The 23,192-nt window shown below is 36.3% G+C and overlaps 1 protein-coding gene across 1 annotated transcript in view; it reads left to right on the top strand.

Moving 5' to 3' along the window:
• The window catches only part of gpc6a (glypican 6a), a 278,856-nt gene that overhangs the window by 226,277 nt on the left and 29,387 nt on the right, over positions 1-23,192 (top strand). The window contains exons 5-6 of the mRNA XM_066706695.1: positions 6,911-7,041; positions 11,667-11,810. Of these exons, the coding sequence (XP_066562792.1) occupies positions 6,911-7,041; positions 11,667-11,810 (275 nt within the window). The remainder of the gene's footprint in view (positions 1-6,910; positions 7,042-11,666; positions 11,811-23,192) is intronic.

Below are 23,192 nucleotides of genomic sequence, written 5' to 3' on the forward strand. Positions count from 1 at the left end.
TCTTGTATAAAAGGCAGGCCTTTCCCATAAACATTCCCAATTGTTAATAAATCCATTATTTTTGGAGGTGTACCAGCTCTCCAGATAGCCTGCTGAAGGATTCATCCCCTCTGTGTAAGACTGGAAGAGGACCAAATTAAAAAAATGTTGCACAGTGATGTGTCATTTCTCTTTAATTCCTTAGGTTGTGCAAATGTAATATCATTAGTGCCAGTGTGGGTAACTAAGGTTGAAATTTCAGTGCTGGCTATTGCATCCAATTTCACCTCGATGTCAGAAGCTCTGGCTCAGCCTGCAAACGGAAGAAGCCATGACTATCTGGAAAAGGAAGCAAAGCTTACGTTTGTGATTTAAATTTTAAAAACTGCTTGTCGAAGTCTGTTTGTTAGTTTAGTGCTGCTACTGATGCGCTCTCACTAAATATCATTGTGTGAAGTGACATTGATTCATATACTGTAAACCTGGCTAGAAAATGCACCCTAACTATCTTATCAATGATTTAAGAAATATCTATATGTATCAGTGTTTAATAAATTATAACTCACTATCAAGCAGAATATCTAAGAAGCACATTCTAAATGCACACTATATAAGATATTACCATATCAAAAAAACTGATTTGGAAATCTTACTAAGCAATTAAAAAAGGATACAAAAAGTCCAGTTATTTAATGAATTAATTTGTGTTAATTTAGACATTGTTCACTCTCACATAAATCTAGCCAGCAATATTTGTTTTAGTGTTTTGCAATATATAAGGATGTGTGGAAATGAAAGGGTCTTTTGGGAAATGCCTGCTGAGGAAAAATATAGGATAACAGAAAAATAAAATATTTAAATGTCGATGCTTAACTTATTAAAGATGTGTTGAACTTTTAGATTAAGGATTTAGAAGGAATGTATAATCATTCTGCAATGGATATGCATATATTGAAGCTTCAAAGCAGTATGGGCATTGCCTCATTACTTCAGACATTGAATTTCAAAGCATTGGGGGAAATGTTTTAACTCTTGATCCTGGCACAATCATAGCAGAGGAATCTATAAGCAAACACAATGATCTGCTTTCATTAAACAATGCATTAACACAAATATTTGCTTTTACATTTTCTGGACCTTAAAGTACTTTTTAATTGTATATTTTAATCTCTTGTGTTCTTGTAACTGTATATATACGCAGCCCCAGCTCCTATTTTATGTTTGGTAACGAGTCAAATTTAACTGGAGTTCCTTACAAGAATACAGACTGCAATACCAAGCAAACGCATACATGTTAACACATTGTTTGATTAAATATTAAAGTATCTTATTAATTGTTTCATCTCTGTGCTGTAAGTCAATATAATACTCTGTAAAATTGTATTAATCTTGAAACACTAAAAGAAAAGTCAACAACATTTCTTCATAGGAAGCTGGTGCTGTGAACAGAATGTGAATGTGCCTTAATAGGTACGTGTGTCTGACTGTAAACAGGTACCTGTATTGTACAAAGGATAACCCTGTTGTGTGCTGCACAGTTGTGATGACCGGCGGTGTTCAATTTGGAGGGGAACGGTTTGATTCTATTGTTACTTATAAAACAAATGGGTTATCCCTGTGTGGTTGGTGTCTGTGTTTTTGGAAGGCTAGGAAAGTCACTCTTACCCCCAGGGCCCACCCTACACTGTCCTTGCAGTGCTACAGAAGATGCATAAATAACTGCATTAATAAACAGTGCAGGTTTGAAAGGCCTGATATTATCAATACATGTGAAGACAAACCACCCAGATTCATGAGAAAAAGATATCACATAACCCATCCAGTAACAGCTCCTTATTGAGAATGAAGAATGAGACCATAATCGTGTACAATTCAGACTAATGCTTGTGAGGCTGCTTTCATACAACTATATTAGACTAGTCTAAACCATTAGACTGGTTTGACTGTTAGACTAGTCTGATGCAAGTTAGTCAGCTGCATAAAAATGAAGAATGACTAAGACTTCCTCAAGCTTCCTCAACCCCAGGTTAACTTAAGTGTAGATAGTGTTGGATTTAAGTGTATTTTTCCATGGAAACCATTAACTGTCAGAAGAAAACCATGCCCTTCTCCAGTCCAGAGTTCCTTGTGGTGGCCATAAATGGTGGGGGAACGGGCTAGAGAGATTTTACTTGGTGATTCATGCAAAAGTGTCTCCTGTTGCAGATAGCTAACATGCAAGTGTCAGTACTTCTGTCTGTCTGTTTAAATTCTGCTTCACCGTGGGAAATGAGTTGACCCACCCGCCCCCAGAAGATGCCTTGTACGCATTAGTGCCTGCCCCGAGTTAGTCTGCCAATACAATGGAAAGCTGGGTTGAATAACAATTAGCAAATCAAGTGAGAAGATAAAATAAAATTCGGAAAGCCTGAGTGAATTTATTAAAACCATTATCTCTAACTCACACACATCGTGGAATTAAAAACTTAATAAAATAAACGCTTTGTCTTGTAATTCATCTTACTTTTTTAAGAATACATTTAAATTTTGTGATTTGTGGATATGGCTGTACGTAAAAAAATCTTCCCTTTCTCCGGTCTAAGCAATTCATAATTTGTCATCAACATACAGTACCTCCACTTCTGTCGACTTTGTAACTCCCATGCATTTTTAATAATATAGTAGTCTTAATTAGGAATGTTAAATGTTTAAACTTTCATAGTTTAATTATTGCTAAAATCTTAATCGCTAAACTCTCCAATTTGTTACACATAAAAAGGAGTTACATTCCCCATGAAATAAAGTATTCATGGCGACAAGTATCAAGTTTCTTGTATTGTTAACTAAAATAACTCTGAAGAAAGAATAAAAAGTTTAGAGTCTTCTCTTTAAAGCGTTGTAGACATCTCTTGATTGATATAGCACAGCCAGTGCTTTTTTATTTGCACTGTAATTTTTGTCGACAGGACATTTTGTAATAGGCCCCCAGAAATGACACAAGCTTCTTGAATGCAGTATCCTGGCCATTTGAAATTGGGTGCATATCAGTTGTGACCAATCTCAACAATCAACTAGGTAAAGTTTTCAGCCTGAGTTTTGCCACATGAATTACCAGCATACACTTCCATAGCTGTTTGTCCGAGCCCCGCATTTTCCGTGCTAGATTTTGCCCTTGTCGCATTAACAGTCATCTCATACAAAGGATGTTTTAGTTTCATATGGTTTAGCATTGTTGTGCCCTAGTTGTTTATTTTTTGTTAGGTTTTTTGGATCAACACAACCAATACAAAGCTCACAGGTAGCAGTGCGAATGAAAGGGTACAACAAATTAATGATTAATAATGTACAAATTCCGGAATAAACAGTTTTTACCTATCGGTTTTTATGGTGGTTTGACTTCGTTTTTCAATTTTCAGCAAAAAAAAAAAAAGAAACCTGTATCACTATGTTAACTTTTCAACGTTTAAACTGTAAACTATTATCCTTAAGATTGTCTTTAGTGTTACATATGTTGAGACGTATGATGCTAGGGGTCTATTTAACCTCAGTTTGTACAGTTGATTATTATACTTTTTAAGAAGAAAGTGTACATTACATCAATAATTAGATCTATTCATACATTGATAGGTCGATATATTGATAAATTGATAGACATAGATAGATATATAGCCTAGATAGATTCATTGATTTAATTGAATGTATTTTCACTAAGACTGCAAAATGTTCCTTCCCTTCTTCCATCTGATTTGTATTCAAATAGTTGTAGTATGCAGACTGACAAGAACATCCTGAACTTAGTATTCAAGTTTCGTCGTGGATTTGCTTGCTAAAATACAACATGGTGTTTGTATTATGGTATATTACTGGGAGGTCTCTGGTTTGAATGTGGGCCATACCGAGTTGCAGGGTTTGGTTGGGTACCTACATGAATGTCAAATTACTCTTGGCATTCCCATCCGGGAGAAAGAAAATCATCGTTTCTTTTGAGAATGAGCATATGCCAGTGGAAACCCAAATGGAGACGAACACTCCAGTTTTCCCACAATGTTTCCATGTGGTTTAAGTTGTCGGCCTTCTCGATGAGTGTCTGCAACAGGCTTTGCAATGATGCACAGGGCTGAGCTATGAAATAAAGCTGGGTTTGTCCACTCTCCTCTTTGTTTCAAATAGTCTCTCAGTGTCAAGGCTATTCCTTTTAGCGTGACAGGGATCTACATTTTGGCAGTCTATGGTCTCTTCATGTTGGAGCCACATGTTTAGCATTGTCTTCTTATTAGGCTCAATGTTTGAATGGAACATGGAACTGGAAAATCCAGTTAAACAATCTATTATTAGTTGCTATTAGTTTTAATTGGTAATGGCCAATTCACATGAAATATTTCAAACTAGGGAGGACAAGTAGGGATGAACATGTTTTTTATGCTTTTGGATAAGGGGGAAAAAATCTTGAGAAATACATGTAAAAAGAGAAAGAAACGAGAACAAATAAAATAGCTTTTGTGAGCATAACAGAACATGTCTAAAGTATTGGAATAAGTATGGCATATTGCTTTTTCCAACGTTGCATGAGCACTTTGGATGGAAGATTGCATTTTTTTAATAATAGTGTTTCTGTATTCTCTTTTTTTACTCTGATGATGACTGTCCTGCATGATAGGACTGAGAATGTAATCAATCAACATTTTTTTTGTTGCTTTTTCTTGTGAAGGTTTTTGTTTTTTCCTTCCTAGAAAAAAGTCCAATTTACAGGTAAATAATGGATTTAGAAAAAGGTCTTTGAACGCTGAAAACGGAGATCACTAGATGACTAGATTTGGAAGAGACGGCTGATTGGCCGACTCTTCATGTTGACGCCTACACAGTCATCTATTTATTTATTTATTTATAACATTTTTAAGTGTTGTGGCGATTTTAAAATTAATACATCTGCAAGCCGAGCCAAGTAAGATTCTGACAAGCACTTAAATCTTGATTCTGTAATATGAGAGGCTCATTTGTCTCTTTCAAGACATCTGCAGTGTGCTTGGATAATGTGTTTTACAGCACTGCCTGAATACCACAGTGACATTTTTCTAAAATGGGATAATAATATGTCTACACAGCAGTTAACATTGTGTTAAATAGTCGGTCAATGTTACAGATTCTGTAGTTGATTTATATTTAAATTAAAATTCCTCCTGGAAGCAATGTGGTTAAGAAAATCATCTGTTGTCATAATGAGCTTATTTCATTTTCATATGCCCAGTTCACCTCTTTATGCGATGATGAACAAGGTGTTTTCTTATGATTTCAGAATCAATTAAGAAAGACATTCCTAATGCATAATCCTATGCAATATAATAACTAAGGCAGTCAGTCTCCAATAAATAATTATCATGAAATGCCAGTGTCTCTTTTAAATGTCTTTGAGAACTTCGAAGTTCTGAGGGTGCTGCAGTATAGTCAGATTTCTGTAGATGAATAACATATAACATGTGAGGTTTTCTTGCTTTTAGAGTATCCTGTCTATTTATAAAAGAATATACAAGCTTTTCATCCAGAGTGAATGCGAAGCTGAGGGGGGGTTTACAGAATTTGTTCCTTTCCTACTGCTTGATTACCTTGATTTTCTAAACCGTGGCTCATGTGTTCATGGACAATGAGTCATTTAGCTGAAGATAGCCTCATAGAGTGAATTGCAAATCAAAGGAAGTTAATGGTTCCCCAGTCGTGTTATTAAGGCTATCAGATGGCTCCTTATTTTCCTCATTAAAAGGAGTAAAGAGTAGGTAGAGCAAAAAAGCCTCTCAGTCTCTTCTATCCTTGACATAAGTTTTTAACTTGAGATTAGCATTTCAAATATAGGGGGTTTCTGGTCAGTCCAAAAGTTGTTTACATTTGGGGAAGAAAAAGAAAATCAATTGAACTTGATAAAAGCACTGCTTCCAGCTAAGGTTGCAAAACATGTATTTTTTTATTTTTTAACATCTGATCAATGTAAAGATTGAAAAGATGAGAGAGTGCCATGCTGTTTGCCGTTTCGTTTGAATACCTATAACCACTTTCTGTTCAACCTTGCATTTTTATTCATTAACATGAGGTGAAGGATATGCATTTGACCCACAGTTTGTCAGTCTGTTTGACGAAGATGACTTTGATAAGAACATTCCTGTTTTTTGGGGCGTTTTTTTGGACGACCTAGATGCAGACAAAAGTATAAATATGTATATTAAAAAGTTATAAACATTAGTTTTGTTAAACTTTCAGATGCCGACAACCATGTCAGTAAGCGTAGAATATGAACTGACTTAATTTGAATTTTTCCACTATGTAAACTCTATAAAGACATTTATTTTGAAGCAGGGCCACATTGAATTATTAATCCTGTAAGTTGCCACCCCTTTCTGTCTGGTCTTATTTCTAATCCATTATGAGGCCTAGGGATTTGGATCACTGGGGTCAGACTGAACAGATTTTCATTATGAGCTCTTGACATACCTTCTTAACGTTTTACTCACCTTTCACAAATAATATGATTTCGTTTTCTGCCAGGCACCCTAAAGATTATATTCTATTGTCTGGCCTTTAGCATAGCTGTAGTTTACTGTACGTGATCTAGAGAACATTTTGCTGACTGAGTGTCATGGAAAATGACCGGGACATCAATTATTTTACCATATCGGAGGCTAGCTCACTTCAGAGGAAAGGAAAAATCAAAAGTAATTGTGCTAAAATAATAAAAGACGGTTTGACAGCTACATTCAGGGAAGCAGATAGTTTTCAATATTTCATATTCTCCAGTGCATCCCCCTTGTCACAATGCCTGAGGTCTTAGGCCTCATCCTTTAATAGCCATCCGTGTACACTTCTGACAGTCTGTACTGTTATACTGTGCTGTGTGCATATGTATACATACACACTTTATTTCTGTTCTAGTCCTAATGCAATGTTTCTTTGTTTTTGTTCATGACAGATGCCATGTTGCAGGTGGCAGAAAGGTTGGAGGGACCGTTCAATATCGAGTCTGTCATGGAGCCGATTGATGTCAAGATTTCAGAAGCCATCATGAATATGCAGGACAACAGTTTGCAAGTCTCGTCAAAGGTACACTTCCATTTTATTTCGTTATCTTTCATTGGGAGAGCGTTCCACCTTCTTCCTAAGATGCACATGTCCCGTTCTTTACTTCATTTATAAAGTGTCATCTGTGACCCATCTCTTTCCATGCCCATATAAATCAATATGTAAGCTTCATGTCTAACTTGCTGAAATGGGGTAGAATATTTTAAGAATATCTGAGCGTCTTCTATGAACTGCATAAACTAAACTTCAGTATATACATTTCCAGTGGGCTAATTGCAGTGGGTATAAATTGCTCTCCCTTACCTCTTTGACTTTGTTTCTAATCCATCATCAGTGCCGTCATCTTAATTATGGTATCTGGCAGCACAAAAACTTACTTGACCTTCTGTTTAATGTGAATGTAAATAGTAGCCTAACTTTTCCAGGTCTGCTATGTAACCGTGTAAATAAACAGGCATCAGTTCATTGTGGTTTTCTCAGATTTTAACAAATGTAAGCCCTCGGGCAGATAATCTTAGTGTCAAATAGTAGTGTTTCATTTGTTTCCCCACGTATAATTGCTTAAAATATTTATAGGATTAAAGCTGTGATACCTTTCATTTTTGCTATGTAGTTATTGTTCTTATTATAGTTCAATGCTTTTAGAAACATTGAGCTCAAATATCTTATTTTTCTTTGATATTTTATCAAAGAAGCATCCTTTTATCGTCAAAGAATTACTGATTCAAATAGCTTTGTTTCATTCCTCTACAATAATTATTGTCTACTACAGTTTGAAAAAGAAATAGAATGTGTTTTGAAGGGTGGATAGCAACCTTCAGTGTTCTTTATATTTGATAACCCACCCAGAGAGAACAAGGATTCACCAGTTGTAAAGCTGGTTTGTTTTAGAATGGCATTTTAATCTAGTTATAAAAGCAATGGGATGTGCAAGCCATGTGGATCTTTTGTTTATTTGGCTGCATTATAAGAGATTCGCCTTTCATTTCATGATGTTATTAGGTCTGTTTCTGTATTTATGCTTACACACTGTTTACACTAACCCCTACCTTCATCACTGATGCATGACATTAAGAATAGGGCAGGGGTGGGGAACTCCAGCAACGTCTGTACACTTTTGCACTTTCTTTTCAAAGCTGTTTTTGGAAGGTTACAACCAAAAAAGATGTCCTTTGATAAATTGAGTCGTGGATATTTTCCAGACACCGTGCTTTGTCCTCAGAGGACGTTCGCATTACAATAAGGGCCTCCTTTCAGTGCCTTGCAAGTTACAATTGCGCATCCACATACAGTGGAACACTTTGCATAAAATGTGATCGAGGAAGTTGTCTCTGGAACTGTCAACTTCACATATTGGAGAAAGGGAGAGTAATGTAGTAGGTTCCCATAAAGAACCAGCTACATTTCTGCTAATGAAACACCTGGTTTTGCTGTATAGAAAAGGTACAGTATTCAGCATGTGAGCTATGGGTTTGCGATGATGCAGATTTGATTTGAAGAGCAAATATAATTGCATTCACAGAAAGTATTTAACCTATTACGTTAACAAGATCTTACAAAACAAAGTAAAAAGCCCATTCACTTTCATAAAGAGAAATAATATTGAGACCAGCTCTTATTTTAGTCTGATCTTTATGTATTGTAATAACACTCAATTCCACAATAAATTTAGTGTTTGGTATGTATTACTATTGTTATATTATCATTGTGGAATAATGGCAGTTGGGTCAGTTTGAAAAGGGCGCTTCTGTCATGGAATGCATGCATGACATTAAAGTACTCAATCTTCATATGGGTAATTGACAGTAGCAAAGACAGGAGTCAAATGTTTTCTAGTTCCTTAAGATGCTATCAGCACAAGGGGAAATGCATGCAAATGTGTAATCATGAGAGGTTAAGACATTCTGTTTAAACCAGAGACCCCTATAAAATGCTAGAGCTTCAACAATCACATCTAACTGTTTCTTTGCATGCAATCAAAACCATCTCCATTCCATGCGCTTTGTATCTGAGGTTGCAATGTGATCAGGGTGTTAAAGGCAAGAGGATGTGTATTACACTCTATTTTGTAAACTCGTTTATTTGTGTATTTATTCATATATCCAGAGCTGGCACAATGCTCTTAAAATGTTTGGCTGTTTTCCAAGCCTGGAGGAGTCATAACATTTTGCTGTTAAATTGAAGTTTGTTTTGTAAGGAACTGAAGTGTTTCTTTTGATCCGCAACTGCACTTTGACGTGCATGTTCTTCGTGTGTAAGATGTCAATTTGGATCTCAGGAATTGTTTATATTTGTTCTTACCTGGACACTTCCAGCAGAAAGTTGAATGCTTGCTTTTGTTACATTTTTATTATTGCATTGCTTCTTTAACTGATCTTACAGAAAGCTCTTTAGCTGAGCTTCAGCAGCTTCAAAATGCCATAGTCAGAATCTTGACATGTACTAAAATCAAACATCGCACAACTCTGTTTTGTCAAGTCTCATTGAGTTCCCTGTAGATCAAAGATTAAAGTACTTTATGAAGATTTTACTCTACATTCCAGGCTGGACGTGCACTTCCATCTATTTACTATTTATTATCTACTTTTCTAGCCTGCTTAGTGTATAACCATGGTGTTCAGCTATGTTTGCTGTCTGTTTTTTACAGATTTGATCCCACACTTTAGTACTGTTTCTGCAGAGACAAACATAACATTTCCATCTTGCTGTTGTTCACCTTGTATTTTATAAAGGCTTATAATTAGGTTACTTGACTTTGTAAACTGTCTTGAAACATATTATGTATATGGAAAGCATAAATGCAAGAATATATTGTATTATTATTCATTCATTCTTTAGTGAAAGCATACAAACAAGAATGAACACCCCAGTCATATATATGTAGGACAACTTAATTGATTGTGGGAGGGAATGGTAATGTTAAAAAGTCCAACATATATTCACATCATATGTATAAAAACTGAACAGTTAGTGCTTCCAAAATGCCTACTGTGAAGGTGAAACTGTGCAAGTAACTTAAGAGTAACTTAAAAGTTAAATAATTGTTATTTTCTTCTTTAAAGAAAATGTACTGGTGGGTGAAATCAAGGTATTAATGTAATTTCAATCAGCTGTAGTTAGCGATAAGAAGGCTGAGATTCTCTATGCAGTCTTATCTTATTTCAAAATGCCACTGCACACAGGAAATTAATGATTGATCCTATCTAATGCAAAGGAGTTTCCCACCAAAATTAAAATACTCCCGGAGTAATATGTTGTATTTCAGAGCTTTTCTTAAATTGATAAACATGCTCCTGACATTTTTAATCAGTCAAGTCAACACGATAGCTATTGCATATTAGAAACTGGATCCATATTTGTTCTGTTTTCCAAAGATTTGTTAAAGGATATGTAATGTTGGAGAAGGCACAGTATCTTCCTTATGTTGACAGCAAGCACTGTTGATTGCGTAATCACTTCTGAAATGAAAATAATTTTGATTTGTATTTATTTTGTCTTTTAACATTGGCTGGTGGATGTCCATGATTTTTTGCATATCAATTTATTATGCTGATTTCCTCTTTCTCTAAAGGCAGATTCTAATATGGGCATCATCTCTCTAAAGAGAATGTAGTCTGTGTTTAGAATAAGATCAAAAGGTGCTGTGTCAGCGGCACAGCCAAATACGGAGATGCATACGCTGAAGAAGAATGAGATCTAATCAGTGTTCTAAGTGACAGCCACTGTTTCACACCAAAAAACTGCAAGAGTAATAGAGGCTTATTTTTTCGCTGTATTTATGCTATAGTGATACCTCAAAATGTCAACACATATGGAACACGCTTTCTTTGATTTCAGCTATTATCTTTATTGCTGTTTGAATTTTAGAATCTAATTTTCCCTGCATACTTAACTTCCAGCGGGTTAGAAAGATTTGTCAAATGTATGCTTATATATGCAGCTAACCTATTCCTCTTGGATTTAGAGAAACCTAAACTGGCAGTCCTTCTCCTACTCATTTTATGTAGATTGTACATAGAAAAAATCGAGTTCACTCAGTACTGATGCCCAGCTTTCATCAATTAAGCTTCATTGGAATCACACATGTACATAGAGGACATACTGTGATATTCTGGTCTCCATTGATGAATTGAACGTATGAATCCACCGATGCAATAACACGTAATGTCCCAAAGCTGGGAGTGTATGCCAGTGGTTCAAAGAAAATCGCTATATCAAATCATGCTGTAGATTTTTTACATCAATCCCATAGGGTACCTCTGGGATGAACTATAAAGGCTTATCAGGAAGAGACCCATCCTTGCAGCACTAGAAACTTGGCAGCTGGAGGATTGACACACAGTTCCTCAAGTCATGAATCAAAATGTGTTGGAAAGTTTCTTCTAGCACCTAAGCAAACATTAAAGCCAAGAATGGGCCAACACCCTATGAAATACATGTGAGAAGCACCACAATAATGTATAACAGACTCCAACCGAGAGTACTGCATACCATTATGAGAAATTTGAACATTTACTTATGGATACATTTATTTTATTTACTGTTCCTGGTGATGTCAGTGGACCACAGTAATCTTGGGTTATATGGTTAATTCGACCCTTAACTGTATATTATATAATTTGATGTATTGATATTGGTAATTACAGGTTTTTCAAGGATGTGGGCAGCCCAAACCAATTGGCATGGGCAGATCTACCAGAGGCATATCAGATGTTTTCAACCCCCGCTTCAGGCCTTACAATCCTGAAGAAAGGCCCACCACCGCTGCTGGGACGAGCCTTGACAGACTGGTAAGTAAAAGGGCATGAATGTGGCTTTGAACCATTTTAAATCATATAATGTCACTGTAAATAGGATTAGATTCCAGGTACTCTTGCCTTGCATTGCTTGACAATAATTCTCTCTTGATTAAAGAGAGCCTGTGTTTTGCAGACTTAACCTTCCAGAGCTGTTAAATACATTCTTTGTACACGTCTATTGGTCACACTTGGGTCTTCGATTTCAGTATTTGATCAAATTGTTGGTCCTTCATACTGAGAACAGAAGGAAGCTCACATCTGAAGAGGCATTACCGTTCAAGCTCTAATATTCACCTCTGCATATCAACCTCATTACATCATTCCTTTTTTTGTGGCTGTTTAAAAGGGGAAAAGCATTATCTCCTCTCTCCCCCAATGTAGAATGTGGTTGTTGTTGTTTTTTTGCACTTTTGTTTTTTCTTTCTTTCACAACTTATTAAATGAACAAAAGAAACTAATTACCAGCCTTTTAGCCAAGCCCAGAGATGTGAGTTTACCCAGAGCACTTTTTAAGCAATAAATATTTAATAGGCACTTTAGCCTTACAGACGTTTATTCATTCCCTGGGTTGCATTACAAAACCAATGATTTCAAACAAATAACACGGGCAATTTAAAGCATATATGGATGACTAAGATATCCTCTGATCAAAGTATATGTACACTGAGTATTGCATATTCAGCTGAATAGGCAGAAGTCTCATGACTATTTGTAGGAAAATATTATGTGTGTGTGTGTGTTTGTGTGTATATATATATATATATATATATATATATATATATTACTGTGCAACAGTTTTAGTCAGGTATGAAACAAGTAAGTAAGTAAGAATGCTTTCACAAATACACGTTAATAGATTATAATTATCAATTATCAATTGCCTTCACAAATTCATCAATTCTTCTAGGTACACTTGCACAAGTCAAGGATTTTTTAGGCATATAGTTAGGTGTATGATTAAACAATTATAACAAACAGGTGCTAGTGATCATCAATTCAATATGTAGGTTGAAACACAATCATTAACTGAAACAGAAACAGCTGTGTAGGAGGAATAAAACTGGGTGAGGAACAGCCAAACTCAGCTAACAAGGTGAGGCTGCTGAAGACAGTTTACTGTCAAAAGTCATACACCATGGCAAGACTGAGCACAGCAACAAGACACAAGGTAGTTATACTACATCAGTAAGGTCTCTCCCAGGCAGAAACTTCAAGGCAGACAGGGGTTTCCAGATGTGCTGTCCAAGCTCTTTTGAAGAAGCACAAAGAAACAGGCAACGTTGAGGACCGTAGACACAGTGGTCGGCCAAGGAAACTTACTGCAGCAGATGAAAGACACATCATGCTTACTTCCCTTCACAATTGGAAGATGTCCAGCAGTGCCACCAGCTCAGAATTGGCAGAAAACAGTGGGACCCTGGTACACCCACCTACTGTCCGGAGAAGTCTGGTCAGAACTGGCCTTCATGGAAGACTTGCGGCCAAAAAGACATACCTCCAACATGGCAACAAGGCCAAGCGACTCAACTATGCACGAAAACACAGGAACTGGGGTGCAGAAAAATGGCAGCAAGTGCTCTGCACTGATGAGTCAAAATGTGAAATATTTGGCTGTAGCAGAAGGCAGTTTGTTCACCGAAGGGCTTCAGAGCGGTACACGAATGAGTGTCTGCAGGCAACAGTGAAGCATGGTGGAGGTTCCTTGCAAGTTTGGGGCTGCATTTCTGCAAATGGAGTTGTGGATTTGGTCAGAATGAATGGTTTCCTCAATGCTGAGAAGTACAGGCAGATACTTATCCATCATCAGGGAGGCATCTGATTGGCCCCAAATTTATTCTGCAGCATGACAATGACCCCAAACATACAGCGACAGTCATTAAGAACTATCTTCAGCTTAAAGAAGAACAAGGAGTCCTGGAAGTGATGGTATGTCCTCCACAGAGCCCTGATCTCAACATCGAGTCTGTTTGGGATTACATGGAGAGAGAAGCAGCTGAGGCTACCTAAAGCCACAGAAGAAGTGTGGTTAGTTCTCCAAGATGTTTGGGCCAACCTACCTGCCGAGTTCCTTCAAAAAGTGTGTGTAAGTGTACCTAGAAGAATTGATGCTGTTTTGAAGGCAAAGGGTGGTCACACCAAATATGGGTTTGATGTAGATTTTTATTCTATTCACTCACTTTGCATTTAGTTAATTTATAAATATAATATATTAACATGTATATGTTTGAAAGCATTCTTACTTTATAGCATCTGATATGACTATTGTTATTATTTGCATATTGACATTGTGTTAAGTTTCTAAATAATAATATACACTCATATATTATAAAACAGGGCAATATATCATATACAACAAGCATGATATTTAAATCATGACTTCAGTGTTCAAACAACTCTAACACTGAGGGAGGCAGGGTTATTAAAGCCTATACGAATTGTTACTCACACAAATGCAGGGTTAATAAAGCCAGGAAATCAGTAGCTGTGCTGCATCGATAAACCACAAATCATGCCAAACACACTTTCATATCTGAGCTCCAGGTTCATACTGCAGCTGTCTAAGCAGACGAAGGACATGTTTCTCCAAGGATTGTGAGCTGCAGGATAAGTGCACTCAGTAATAGAAAAGGTTGATCTTAGAGCTATAAATTACATCATTTAATATGAACAGTCTGAAAATGTCCAGCTTAACTTCTGGGTTCATGCTGTGCTATTTATTTTACTTTCTATTACAAAAAGCCTGGAGTCTTGGCCATCAGTTTCTTCCTGATCTTGATTTCCTGATTAAAGATAGGGCACAAAAACACATGTACATGTAATACAGCCCATGTTATTATTATCATTGGTAGTAGTATTGGTATTATTAATAATGTGTTTCTTTACTAGGCTGCATCACCTTTCTAACAGTGCCTTCATTTAGAATTTAGAACTAGGAAGATCAAAAAACTATGCTATAATGAATACGTCTAATAAGTCTAATATGTAAGTTGAAAAGATAAAATCAAGAGTGCCGGTATGCATTATTCCATATGCATTAGATAGATTTTTTTTCTGTCCCATTTTTACTCAGATTTCATAAGTGAATTTGACATTAACCCCACATGACATTCATAAAATGGCTTTGCATTGCATTTCCACAAAGTGTGATAGAAGGGACTTTGTTTGCGGAGTGTACTGAGGTGTGGGTGGATGCCATTGCAGTTAAGAGGGTGGGGTTGTTCTCTGAGTGTATTAAATAACATGTAATGGTTCGTATTGGTTGTGCTGTCAAATGCATTGTATTATCTTCTCTTTTTTTTATTTTGGCTTACCTCTGTGCCTACCTTTTCAATGAAATTACTCCCTCTTCTGTTTTATGCTGCTTTCCAGAGGACTGTCTGGAAGACAATGCAACACAGTGTAAGCACTAATGTTCCTACTCTTTCACCCCTTGCCATTTGTCTTGTGGTCCTGATAGCACTGCTTATTTCTTCATCCTGCCCCTTTAAAATGTTCTTTTCATGACGTATGCCGGTAAACTGCTTGTGGTCCGTAAATCGCAAACAGCTGCACGGATGGTATTTGAAAGTGATACAGTACAGCGGCCTTCTAATCCCGAGGCACACTTTCAGATGCTAATAATTGCAGTGATATATTAAGGTAAGGCAGTGTCTTGGAGAACTTAAACTGCAGTGACATACTTGGTGTGGGAATTTTATTTTAATAAGGTTATGTGTCATCGAGGTGTGATGCATTTTTTGAAATCAGTGTGTTCTGTTGGTACATTTTCTGTTTTGTGCCATCTCTTTAAAAACAAAACAACATATTATTTCCTTATATGTGCTTTAAGTGGCTAATAATTTGGTGAAACAGATGCGTATCCAAGAGGCTCTGTTGATGTGTGAGCATTCAATCTTGAATATGAGGTATGAAGGCCATAAGGCTCAGGAATTAATTAGCAGTGAGTGTGTTTTTATTTCAGTATTGCCATTCCAGTTTATCACCTTCTCATTCTTCCAGAAATGTAAAGAATAATCAAAGAACCTAGAGTTGTACAATAGACTGTGTGATTAACCTAAATATGAGATATTCTGTGTCTCCAAGTGCTCTTGCAATGGACCTTGTCATCTTTAATCCACAAAACATTTTTCTTGAACATAAAAAATGATTCACACGTCCAGTCACGTAGAGCAGATATTGTAACCCAGATATGAAAGTGTACCAGAAACTGACTGCCTGATTCTTGCAATTTAACTCCAGCAATTTGCACTGGCATATTCATCCTCAATGCTTTTTATTCTCTTAGAATGACAGAGACAATGGGAGAGAGAGTGGAACTTTGATCCCTGTAGTTTTTATTTTGTTATTCTCTTCCCTATTGGAAGACATGTATTTTTAGTATGTTTAATTATGCACTGGGCATACTCAGTTTTTTCAAATGTACATTTCTTTAAAACAAAAGACAAAAAAGAAAACAAGCAAGAACAAAAACAATGTATTTTCTCTGAAATAACAAAACAAAAACAAAAAATGATATAATCAAAAGAGCATATAGCTGTTAGATGTAGAATAATGTATGTGCAGCAGAGCATGGCAGGAAAATATTTCATTAAATTGCCCTTGCCTAGATTTAACCAAGGGAGGAGAATTTCAGAACCTCAGGATTTTCTCATAAATTAGCAGAAAATGTGACTTTGATTTAATACGATCAAATATATTGTTGTTTCAGGTATCCTACTCAATAGGATTCATACCATCTTACTGTTGTATAATGGTCTCTTTCTGTAACACAAGTCTGTAGGCTTTCTTGAACAGTATCACAGCAAATAATTACCCAGAGAATCAACTTATATTGTATTGCTGGAGACCAATACATAAATTAAGATGCAAAAATAAAATGGCGTACAGGCTCCTTTCTATCTGCATTGAGTACTCCAAGAATATCTTCTCTGTAGTGCAATGGTGAAACAATCCTATGGGAATACCCATCACCTTAACAGCAAATGCTTCAAAACACTGTGCATATTTTCAGCAAGATGAAAGATAAATATATAATTCTGTTCATACTCTCGTCAATACCAGTGGTAATTTTTGTAAGATAACAAACATACATTATTCCAGAACTGCTTGCTATACATAAACATGAAATCACATTTCAAAAACAAATTATACAATGCCCGTTCTATCTCAATTACAGAGCTTATATATGTTTTTGGTTGAAACCTTAAATCCTGTGGCTCATGCCTAGATACACTGACTGAATAACTGGACAATGGTAACTGGAATTTAAATCTATAATGAAATCAAATAGATATGTAGTTGAAGACTAGATCAATAGAGAGATCGATACAGAGATCGTTTGATAGATGTATAGATGTTTAGGATATGTATAGTTGGCATGTTCTCCCTGTGAAAATATGGATTTTTCCAGATTATCTGTTTTTCTCCTATCTCCCAAAGACACGCTAGTTAGGTGAATTGACTTCTGTGAATTGTCCCTTTCTGTGTTTCCTTGTAATGGATCGGTGTCCCATCCAGGTGGGGAGCATTACTGTTCTCTCCGTTCCCCCTGTGTGTCTGAGATAAACCCAGGTTTCACTGCAACCCCTATTGGGATAAGTGGTTTTCCCATAATGCCATGCTATATATATATATATATATATATATATATATATAGTTTGCTGTTTTGATGTCTCTCTTTTATTATTTGTGGTGTTTATTTTTTGTCCATTTTATTTTATTTGATAAGGTTAGCAACTGAAGTGTGCAGTTGATAGTTGATGTCAGGAGTCCTCCTGGGAGACCTTTCTCTAGTTTTGATCATTAAGTTTGTGACACAAAGGAATTCTTTGCAGCAGCCACTAATGGAGTCAATTCCTGGGGGACAGCAGCTGGTAAACAAGTAACTTCTCCATCACCGCGGTTTTGACTGATCTCACAAGGCAAGCGCATTACCTGCCCAATGCTCTAGTGGTGTTTAACACTAACACAATCTCATAAACAAATCACTCATAAGCTTGTTAGGTAGCCACTTGAGATGAGTTGAATGACAGAAGATTCCGGAAGAAAGGCAGCTTTGCTCTGTTTTGGTTTTTTAAACACGGAAGAAAAGGCTAGAGAAAAATACCATTAGTTATGCATAAACAAACATAGTTTTGGAAGTCATCCATATAGCAGCACAGCTCAAAAACTGTCTTTCCTGGTTCTACAAACAAGATGAGGATGCACAGGCCTGTTTAGCCTGTCAACAACAGTCTCCTAATGCCAGCATCTCCACTGAGGTGTCAGGCACTGCTCAGTAAAAAGGTAAATTTATATTTTATGATGTCAAGAGCTTTTCATATTAGTAAACAACAAAATGTACTTCTTAGAACTTTCTACAGACTTTAGAAATGCTACAGTTCTAGCCTCCAGAGTGTTCAGTTACCACAGACAGGTTTAAAACTATGCCTTCCAGACTAGCAATCTGGAGCTGAAATATTAAACAGGTTCTGCTTTTGAATAACTTCTCAACACTTCCATTGTTTCTATGTTATTTTTCAGATGTACTGCAGTTCATACACTTATGCATTTACAAAACAAAAAGTGTGCAGGAGACAAACGTGGATCTTGGGTGAACAAAGCTTATGGATAAACTATAGTGCTGTGGGAAATCTTTAGGATTTAGTGAGTTCTGCCTTTTTGTTTAGTATTTCATATATTTTTAAGGAGATATATACAGTAATACAGTAGCAAATACACAACTAATACTGTAAGAAGAAAATATACAATCCTGTCAGTTATGTTTTATCAATTAATGAATTACAATTAACCTTTACTGAACAATTGCTTTCAAATTGCTGTGCATGTAGTCAAAATTAGGCATTATGAAAGACAGTGATAAGCACTTTTGTTATATTTTAATGTATGACATGTTATGTTACTTTTATTTAGGGCTTGTCTTTCTACCTACATATTTGCTCCTTGTGCATGCCACTTCTTTGAATGGCAGATCCATTATTTCTGTTTGAGGATTTTTGTTTACATGACATTTTTCCTCCTCATCCAGACAGCTCTGCATTTGAAATGTTGAGACAAATAGTAAATAGTGAAGATAAACAGCAGCTTTCTTTGAGAAATTCATGTTTTGTTTTTTGCTTCCCTGTGTTAATTCAGAGTGCTATATTTTTTCAGCACACACAAATTAGAACACAATATGACAGAAACATGATTGTTGCAGGGAGCAAACATTATGCACAGTTTACACTTCGGATTTTTAATTGCCAAAATGAAAAATAAATATCATACCTGATGAAAGAGTTCTCTGTGGGAATATGGAATAAGGAAGTGGAAATAACAATTTAAAAGAAAAAACATTAATAGCTTTTACCAGCGCTATGTTGCTTTAACAGTGTAGCAGTTTTCTAAATGTGCTCTTTTCAATGTACATGGCAGCAGAGATATTCATTGATGTTATTTCAACTCCAGAATTTGGCTTTCTCTTGCAGAAGGCATACATCAAGACGAGACCTTTTAGTCCTTATGGGAATAGTGTCAAATATATTTCTTGAAAGTGAGGCAGAATGGCAGTACTGAAAATACTTTCAGATTGCAGAACATGCACAATGGTAATAATTTATTCCGCTGCTTGGTAAGTTGCATTTCCAGTGAAGAAGGATTTTGAATTATCGTGTGAGTAATTTATCACTTAAATGCTTCTTTTGCTTTTACTCCCCTTTTATGCTGTCTCCTTGAGAAACTACAAGGTCTTTCCTTCCATTTAACCTTCTCAATCTCATTTAGGCATTGGGTGAAAGCAGAGTGCCCTAATAACTGGAGCTGAGGACTGGAGGCAACAGTTTTCATTCCCTTCCAGCTCAACTCCTGATGCACTGCTGTAGTAGAGCTAAAACGCTCAGTAAGGGGGGGCATTAACCTTCTTAACTCCCCAAGTCTCAGTATCCCTTTCTTATAACCAAAAAGTATATAGTTGGAATCTATTGCCTTCGGGGCAAGGTGTTATGATAGCATTTTGCTGTGGTGGTTCCAGCTTTTCTCTCACTGGAGATTAGACCACACCATAGTGCCACTGCACAGTTTGCCCAAGTTCAGCACTTTGAACAGCAGAGTAGACAACAAGAGACCCAGGACTCATTGACAGGGGAAATCAAAGTGAAAGAGCAATTCTTTTTATACATCGTCCTCCCAGGCCAATGCTGAGCTAGAGGCTTAGGGCATGGTGGGTAATTGTCTTTGTAGGTGGCAGTCCGGCGAATTAACAAATTAATTAATTTACTCACGGTGTTCTATGAATTCAATCTGAATGCAACATTTACAGCATCCAGCAACAAGGTTCCCTAACTTGCAACCATTATCTAAAACTCTATGCTTTTCTAGTCTGTGTAACCTATTTATTTTTTCAAGCATATATAAATGTGTAGACTGCATTAAATAAATACATAAATAAAAATATTTAGACCAATCGATAATCCCCAAACCAACGCTTGATGTCGATGCAAAAAGGTTCCTGGCAGACGCAAAGCCAGCATTAAATGACATGTTAGAAGATTTTGATTGGCAGGCAAGCTCAACTTTTAATTCAAGCTTTGATTGAGTGCTTGAAGTTTTTAATAAAATAAAGAGAACTTCTCTCTCAGAAACTAAAATATTGAATGTTTGTCTATCTCATTCACAGTGAGGGCTACAACAGTTTGAAATCCCCAAATCATAATTAGCTCACTGACACTGTAAATTAATTGCAGTAAAGGTCCACTGATTTCATGGAGGTATTTGCAACAATATTAATACAGATTCTATGTATTTGGTTTTTTTTTCCTCTTAAAAACCATTGAACACATTTCTCCAAAGCCTGCACCACGTTATTTGTAGTTTTCTTTTTCTATATTTATATTTGTCTGATACCTTTATCCTAAGTGAGTCACAACCAGAACACATTTTTCTTATAAATAATCAAGAAAATATATATATATATATATATATATATATATATATATATATATATGTACCTATTGTAAAACTTACCTAGTGGGGATAGGTTTAACAATTATATATTTTCTTAAAAATGGAAAATACAGTACAAGATACAGCAACTGAGGTGAAGAATTTACAATAAAATACAGTGAACAGAAACCATGTAGGAAGGTCAAGGAGTAAACTAATGTTCTTGACCTCATCTGTGGGCACAGGGCTGGGTCGAGTAATGCGGGAATGATAACACTTTAGATTCTGTCAATTGGTGTCAGCTCAAGTGATGTGTGGGCTCAGAGTATTTAGATACCTTCCCTTTGCTTGCTCGTTTATTTGGAGTTTAATAGGTTATCATACACTAATTCAAATTGATAAAAACAGTTAGGGAGTAGATTACACTGATTCTGGTCAGTCACTTCCAACCAATGACGTATAAATAACCAGTCCCTAACACATGGCTCATAGCATACAAATTTAGCACTTCTCTATGTATTTAACACGAGAGTTAGAATGATTTGACTTTAAAAAAACACATTGCACTGCAGCCACTGTGTTATCAAGCTACGCAAAGTGAAGTCTGGCATCCCTCAGCTGCTCAAAGTGACCACCTAGATTGCCAAATATGATTATTTAGATATCATCGAATTAGAAATTGCTTCAGATTTCTGTCACTCGATATGCGATTATCCGTTACTTTTGTTCTCCTGCGCGCATTTGCTTTCCAGTGCTAATTCAGTTGGGGAGGTGTAAATGAATTGTGCCTCCTGCAGATTAAATTAGGTAGAATTCAGCTATAGCTAGTGCTGTGTGAAATTACAGAAGGGGCTTGTGGTGAAGTAAAGGGAATCTGCTACTATCTGGGTGGTATTTGGAAAATGAAGAAATTAAACTGCATTTATGCGTTGTGTGTTAAGCTCCATCTTATAACAGCAATGCTTCATTGGGGTTTTTCATGTAAATCAGTAGAGCAAACGATAGCGTTTTGCGTATATATCAAAGGCAGGCACTTTTCTTTTCTTTTTCTTTTTTTCTTCCCCCCCCCACACACAGGCAGCCCTTGTCTCAATACTCAAATCCCGGAACGCAGGGAAGATGCCGAGACATGGGAGTTTTGAAACCTGAGCCGTCGCATACTGTCAGACTGAACATGGAGACATCTAGTCCCACTGTCATTATGTCTGAACACTCTGGTGCTTTTTATATGTAAGGGGACTTCAGCAAATGGCATGAGAACAATGGTCTCCCAGTAAAACTCCCACTTGAATGAATGACTCAAATGTCTAACCCTTCACAAGGCTTTTCAGAAGTGGCGGCAACGTATACTTCAGATTTTCTTGCTTGGTTCTGACCGCTTTGAAGGAAATAAGATGGGAAATTGCTACAACTTCGTATATCTTTTGGTGTATAAAGTTTCTTTTTAAGCTCATATGTTTCAAATGAGGGTGGTACTGTCATTTCATTTAATTGGCATCTATACATATCTGCAGTTACCACATTGACCCCATTTGAGAGATTAAAATTCCTTATGCAAAATGGGAAAAAGAAAAGGCTGGAATTGGAGTGATGCAATGAAAGGACGCTGTGGTCGTCTGCGGATGAGCTTCTTCAAGTGTGACTATGAAATGCTTTTAGATATCTGACATGTTGCTTTTGGATAATGATTTATCAAACAATTGTATTCTACATTGTATTGACCTGGTTTTGTATCTTGTCAGAGATCTGGGAAAGCTAAAGCCTGCCTAGCATTTCACATGACTGTCTTTTCCAACAAGACAGTTAAGAAAGAGAAGCAAAGCTCATTATAATGCTGTTTGTGGTCAAAATAGAATTTTATTTACTCAGAGCTTTTGAGGAGAAAATCAGAAACACTGCCCATTTGTTCACTGGAAGACAAATACTGCACTCAAATCTACAGTAACTTCCTTAATGTGGGTTAAGTCTCCTGAAGACCGGAAAGGTTTCCAATCCCAGTAGGTTAGTAAGTAAAATAATTAAGAATAAGTTATAATTCAAATCTCCCTGATTGTTATCTGAATGTTTTTTATTATTATTATTTGAATGTCTGCATACAGCATTTAGAGATTCAAATAATCCCTTATTTGTCTTTCACTTGCAAGAGATGTGATTGTTGTTCAATATCAATATTTGGCATAATCTCTCTTTAGTAAAATACAATGGAGGCTACATGCCGAGGTTACTAAACAGAAAAAGTGTGACATATGAAAGATTTAACATTACAACATGTTGCTAAAAGCATTTAACAGAAAAGTCTGACAATGTATTAAGGTGCCAGATGTGTGGTATATATTGCAAAGCTGTTTTCCGTCACCTTTTTTAGTCAAAATAGAAAGGACAAGATTGAGATTTCAATTTCAGGAACAATCCAGTAATGTCAGATGTTTTTTTTTTTTTTTTTTTAATCTACCA

Source organism: Amia ocellicauda, chromosome 6 (genome assembly GCF_036373705.1).
Source record: "Amia ocellicauda isolate fAmiCal2 chromosome 6, fAmiCal2.hap1, whole genome shotgun sequence".
In the NCBI taxonomy this organism is placed as follows: Eukaryota; Metazoa; Chordata; class Actinopteri; order Amiiformes; family Amiidae; genus Amia; species Amia ocellicauda.